Source organism: Hyperoodon ampullatus (genome assembly GCF_949752795.1).
Source record: "Hyperoodon ampullatus genome assembly, chromosome: 2".
NCBI classification, from domain to species: Eukaryota; Metazoa; Chordata; class Mammalia; order Artiodactyla; family Ziphiidae; genus Hyperoodon; species Hyperoodon ampullatus.
In genome coordinates, this window is record NC_136915.1 from 156,858,587 (window position 1) to 156,865,032 (window position 6,446).

Sequence of the window (6,446 nt, forward strand, 5' to 3'; positions counted from 1 at the left end):
TTTGACATTTGGTACTGTATATATGCCCATGCTACTCTCTCACTTCGTCCCAGCTTACCCTTCCCCCTCCCCGTGTCCTCAAGTCCATTCTGTACGTCTTCATCTTTATTCCTCTCCTGTCCCTAGTTTCATCAGAACCATTTTTTTTGTTTTTTTAGATTTGACTTGTGATTTTTTTAAATGAAGAATTTAAAATATTTATATGGACATTAATCTTTCCTTGTATGGACTCTAGATTTTTTTGGGGGGGTGGCATTATATTGATAATTAGATCGACATCTTTAAAACAAATCAGAAATCTGAGAAACTTTATAGTAAAATAAAAAAGAACCCAATGAACATAGAGCCATATTCTTATATAAGGTATATATAGTGTGTACATGTTCTGTACATGTTGTTTACTCTCTTTTTTGTTCAGATAAACATTGCAACATAAAGTATCATGGCTTATTGAATCATTATTACATCCATATGGAGCCTCTAGATTTTGTGTTATGCTTGGAAAGGCTTTTCCTAATCCAGGATTATAGAAGAGTTCCCTCATAGTTTTGTCCAGTACCTTTAAAATTCTATTTTAATTTATCTGGAATCGATTTTGCATAAAGTTTGAGCTTTATTTTATTTTTTTCCAGATGGCTACCAGGGGTCCCAATAAAATACTATATCAGTTAAAATGCTTTCAGCTGTGATTGTAACCAGCAAAAAACAGCTTAAGCAGTTGGTACATTTACCAAGTCACACAACAAGAAATCTGGGGTAGGGTTTTTCCAGAGTTGGTGAATTCAGTGGTTCAACAATGATTTCAAGGACCCAGATTCTTTCCACATTTTCAGTGCGTTGACTTCATTCCTTTATTCAGACTAAAAATTTGAATTTTTAGTTCAAAGGGCTTTGTCTCTTCTACATTGTCCTCAAAACAAGGTTAGTGCTATAAGAATTCCATTTATGTCGATAATGATGCTTTTGTAGCACTGAACATATTATTATCAGATTTGCAGAATATTTTTCACATTGCAAATTAATTGAAGTAGGAATCACATCTATCAAAAGTTTCAGCTATTGTGTCCAATACAAGAAATATGACATTGTCATTCTAATGGAGGCTATGTATGTGGCTTCCCTCTGGAGTGGGATTTGACAAAATTGGATACAACTTTGATGGAATTGGCCAAGAACTGCCTCAGCTCCTTACCCAATCCTGCAGCTCACGTGCCTCTGAACTTAGGCATCTGTTTTTCCCTTGAGTTACAGTGAAAGAAGCATCCCTGCTCCAGCCAAGGCCAAAGGCCAATGCTTCCACATGGCTGTGTATCTTCAGTTCTTCCCTTGCTCTCATTTATCATCAAATTCTTTCTCTCTACTGCACTGCTTCCATTAGCAGTCTAACATGTCTCTTGGTGCTCCAGTCTCCTGCAATCACCACTTCATTTCTCTTCCCCACTCCACAGAAAAATTTCTGAAAGCCAAGTTTAACTTGCTACCTTTTTGTACTTGCCTCCCATTCCACCTCAACACACTTCGGTCAGGCTTTCATTACTCCATTCTCCCATCCCCACATTGATAAGAGACAGTTCCTATTAAGGCTGCCAGTGTAGATGTCCATGCATTCGGACTCTTCTGATTTTCTTATGACTGGCCTGGTAGCTTTCTCAGCACCTTTTCTGGCTGCAGACCTCTAGCAATGCTCCAGGCTCTCTACCTGCACTCTCTCCTACAGCCACGCTTTAAATATCATCTATTTATGGATGACTTCCAAATCCACACCTCTTCCCCTCTATCCTGAGGTCTAGACTTATTTACCTAATTACCTTTTGGCATTTCCACTTAAGTATTTAATAAAAATGTCAAACATAACATGTCTAAAGCAGAACCAATTATTTTTCCCTTCCTCCCAATTTATTCTTCCCAGAGTCTTTCCCATCACAGTAAACGGTATCTTCATTTGCCCAACTGCCCACATGCAATTATCAGCAAGTCCTATAGGTACTTAACAAAATATGTCTTTAGTCTGGCTACTGCTCTCCCTTCTCCACTGCTACATCCTAGTCCAAGTGACCACCATCCAGCCTGGATTACTAGGACAGTCTAATCAGTCTCCAGCTTCATCTCTTTTTCACCTTGGTCCATTCTCCATACAGCAGTCTCAGTGATTTTTCTAAAATGAAAATTAAGTTATATGACTTCCCTCCTCAAAACTTTTTAAATGGTGTCTCATCACCCTCTGTGATGAAACTCAACTCCTTTTCCTGATACCCAGGGTTCTGCAGTGTGTGGTATTTGCCCACCTAACCTCATCTCTGTCCATTTTATCCCCTCTTCATTCCAGCTGAAGCACTATGGCTATTTTTCTTTCCATCAAGCATACCAAGCTTGTACCCATTTCAGGACATTTGCACTTGCACTTGGAATATTCTTCCTCCTTACACTTGTGTGGGTGTGTCCTCATCATTCAGGGCTCAGCTCACATGAGAGTTCTTAGATAGTCCTGTGCTGAGTACTCTACTAAATCACTTGTGTCTTTCCCCACCCTCTGTCATTCTCCACCACAATATTCTATTTTAGTATTTTCAAAGCATCATTTATCAGGAACTGAAATCTTATTTATTCATTGACATGTTAATCATCATTCTCCACTGGAATATAAATTATTTTGAAGGCAGAGACTTGGGCTGTCTTATGCTCTGCTGTATTCCCATTATTTGAAACAGTTCCAAATATTTATCAAGTAGTGGGTACTCGGTAAATATTTGTTAACTGATTTATTACCCCATCTTTGTTCTGGGCAGTCACTTTACCTCTTCTGATCTCAGTTCCTTCAATATTAAGATGAGGAAGCTTGAAGAAAAGGATACCTGAAATTCCTTCTGGCTCAGTCTGCAATGACTATGTCTTAAAACCTACAGTAATTACAGGAAAAATCTTGTTGCATCAAAGATTTGTATCTACTGAAGAACATTCTTTTTTTAAAATTAAAAAAATTATTTATTTTGGCTGCTTCTGGTCTTAGTTGTGGCATGCGGGATCTTCGTTGTGGCACATGGACTTCTTAGTTGCGGCATGCGAACTCTTAGTTACAGCATGCATGCGGGATCTAGTTCCCCGACCAAGGATCTAACCCAGGCCCCCTGCATTGGGAGCGCAGAGTCTTACCCACTGGGCTACCAGGGAAGTCCCATGAAGAGCATTCATTTATTCATTTATTCATTCAACAAGCTTCTTCTGAGTGCTGACCATAGCCTGGTACTGTTCTAGGCACTGGAGGCCAAGTCATTGCCAACAAGATTATAGCGCATCAGTCTCAACAAACAGAAAAGCTAGAAGGTTAATGCTATCCTTGTTCTCCAGCTGATTTTCTACTGATACTTCACTTTCACAACAGTTTTCTCAATTTTGCTTAGTTTGTCTACACTGGGCTCCCTTTAAGTTAAAGTTATTATCACTATTACCATAGTTAATTTCCAAGAATTCTAGGATAAAGTGACATAATTTATGTGGCTATAACTTTAATAATACCATGTAAAACATAGCCATTAAGGCTGCAGATTTTCTGCCAATCTGATTTAGTTTTTTTTTTTAATTTTAATCCAAACTCTGCCATGCTTCCAAATTTAATTGGAGCTTGACTTAAACTAAAATTTTGAATTTTATGAATCTAATTTTTTTAAAAATAGATTAATAAGGAACAAAATTTGTATATATTCAGGTCGAGATGTGCAGAGGACTGCTAATTCTCTTGCCAAAATTTGAGCCAGCTGGTTTTAAATTTGAGTTAGAATTAGTGTATATGTAGAGCCAATCATTAATCAAATGTCTAGAATGAAAATAAATCACTTTCAAAACTGTAGAGAATGAAAAATGATTAAGAAAAGAAAAGCAAATTGTGCTAACTGCCATTTGTTGGCACAGGCTACAAATCACTCATAGAAAGCAATGTCTACTTATATTTGCTTTAATCAATTATATAAAGAGATATAGTATAGCTATATAATGTTTTAATATTGCATACAAGCACTATATTTAAAGCACTATATATTGGTCAAAATGCTTTTGGTTGGGAAGGAAGACAGAAATCCACTTCAAACTTACTTAAACAAAAATGGGGAATATTTATTGTTTCACGTAACTGGGAAAGCCAGAACTCAACTAATGTAATGTCATCAGAGAATTCTCTTTCAATCAGGGGCTCTCCTGGTAACTAATGTTCACTAGCAGCTCAGGATTCATATCCTACCAGTTTATCAACCCAAGGGGAAAGGACCGGTTCTTTTTCAGTAGCTACAATACAGAAATCCTGGGCAAGATTCTGACTGGCCCAGTTTGGAAACAAACTAACAAAATGTGTTTCAAAGGTCCTCACACTCCTAGATTACTCTTCTTCTCTTTCAAAACTGTTATTCTTGCAGTGAGCTGATCTTAGCTAAATTTTAGGAGAATGTAATCTGATTAAATTGATTCACCTTAAGGTATTTAAAATGATAGCTTTATCATTTGCAACTTATCAATAAATGAACTGATAATTGGTACAATGTCAAAATAAGAAAAGGACTTAAGGCAGTGTGGATAAAGACAGTTTTAATCAGGTTCACTAAATCATGCCAATATAGAAGGATACATTCTTTCATACACAAGGCATAGAAATCTGGACATCTCTGCCCTTCTCCTCACACTATTTGTGAGTGCAAATATTTGGCGGTGTATTGGGAAGATGCTGTGAGAGTGGTCTGTCCTTGGAAAAGAAATAATAAAACTAAGCTTGTATTTTTTTATCATCATGTACAGAAATTCTAAACAATATCAGTGATGTAATATCCATCCCCACCTTGATGGACCAGTCCCACTGTTCCTGCATCCCCCTGGGGTTCCTTGCCAATACTTCCTCCCATCTCCCCATTCAAGCATGCCAGAATAGAAGTCAGAGCCCTGGCATATTACTTTTCACAACTATTGATACATGACTAGGGGAATTAATGTATTGGTGACTTGCATTATAAAGAAAAGAGTGAACTGAGACTGCAAGAGGAAAAATTCAAGAGACAGTGCTTTACAAAATGGATTATAATTAAGGTCAAACTGTGTGTTATAAACAGCAAGTATAACCTTAAAATATAAAATAATTGAATTAGCCCCCCAAATAAATTCGACAGGAAAAATCTATTCTGGAAGAACAATTCATTTGTCAGCTGAGCAAAAGAAGCTTATAAGGAATAGCTGAATAATGCCAAATGTCTGTTAAACTAATTTAAAGGCAAGCATATGAATTTGATTTGGATCAGAGTGTCTGTCTTCCTTGCCATGAAGCCCTGGCTCGGGAGGGAGTATCATTGCTGGTCCAGCAGGTGGCACTCTTTTCTTTGTGCACTAGTACTAAACTAACAACTAACTTGTCCAAGTACAAGGTAGTTTAGAGTCCCGCCTTCAGAAGAACCCTATAATCTGTTTATCTATGGCAATAATATGGTTATAGATTTCACAAGGGCAACTATGCTGGTCTGGTCTTTGTCAAATTTTTTTCTTAAATCAAAGACTTGTTTTATTATGGTACACGGACTGGGACTGATGTGAGGGGGTGGATGTAGTGGGCAACCACTGCCCTGATTAGCATCAGATGTCCATCCCGATGGCCATGAATGTGCCAAAGGTGCCGCTGCTCTGCATCATGGTTTTCCTGACACCGCCCATCAAACCCCAACCCCGTATTCCGATCCTGAGACAGGAAAAGATGCTGAAGAGCGCCCCCGCCGCCATGCCCGCGGTGCAACCCATCACAAAACCCATCTTCACGAGGTGGAAGCAGCTTGGCTGGAACTGTGCATAGGGACTCGAGGCCACCAGCATCTCGCTTGTGGCCTTGGTCACTTTTGGTCTTTGTCAGATTTGAAGATTGGTCCATACACATCTAACTGCCCCACTGGGTCTAGAGTTTGTCATCCTTAGTTTTAAGCCTTTATCGGTTTCTGTTAAAATACTTTTGACTTCTACTCTATGTCTAAGTTCTTGCACAATGCTGGAGGTCTACATAAAATTGTGATGATTCATATTTGAAAAGCAGGTTGAGCAAAAGTAATGTTTCTCAATTAAAAAAAATATTTTTCTAATAAAAATTCCACACATCCTTGGAGCTTCTGAAACTTCCCCTCAGGAATCACTGATGAGAAGAAATTGGATTCCATCTTCTACATATTCTTTCTAGAAAAGATGTTATCCAGTTAATTTTCTACAGTTTGTTTACGAAAACAGATTTTTGTGTCTTTCAAATATACAATTAAAATATAATGGGCACATCTTTTCCCTTTCAAAATTGATCCTAATGTCCTGCCTCCTGGAAAGTGTGATTTGCTGGTCACAAATTAAAGGTACTGTAATAAGAACAAGAGTAAAAAGAACTAACATTGATATATTAATAAAAGCAAATAATAACCAAACAGTAAAACACCTTTTCACTTATT

At 37.7% G+C, this 6,446-nt stretch overlaps 1 protein-coding gene across 1 annotated transcript; it reads right to left on the minus strand.

The window, feature by feature from the left end:
- Positions 1-5,601: 5,601 nt before the first annotated feature.
- LOC307048979 (reactive oxygen species modulator 1-like) lies at positions 5,602-5,835 on the minus strand (the record flags this gene model as incomplete). The annotated part of the gene is made up of 1 exon (XM_079698276.1): positions 5,602-5,835. One exon carries the CDS (start codon positions 5,833-5,835, stop codon positions 5,602-5,604), a length of 234 nt encoding a protein of 77 aa, XP_079554402.1.
- Between the last annotated feature and the right edge of the window lie 611 nt (positions 5,836-6,446).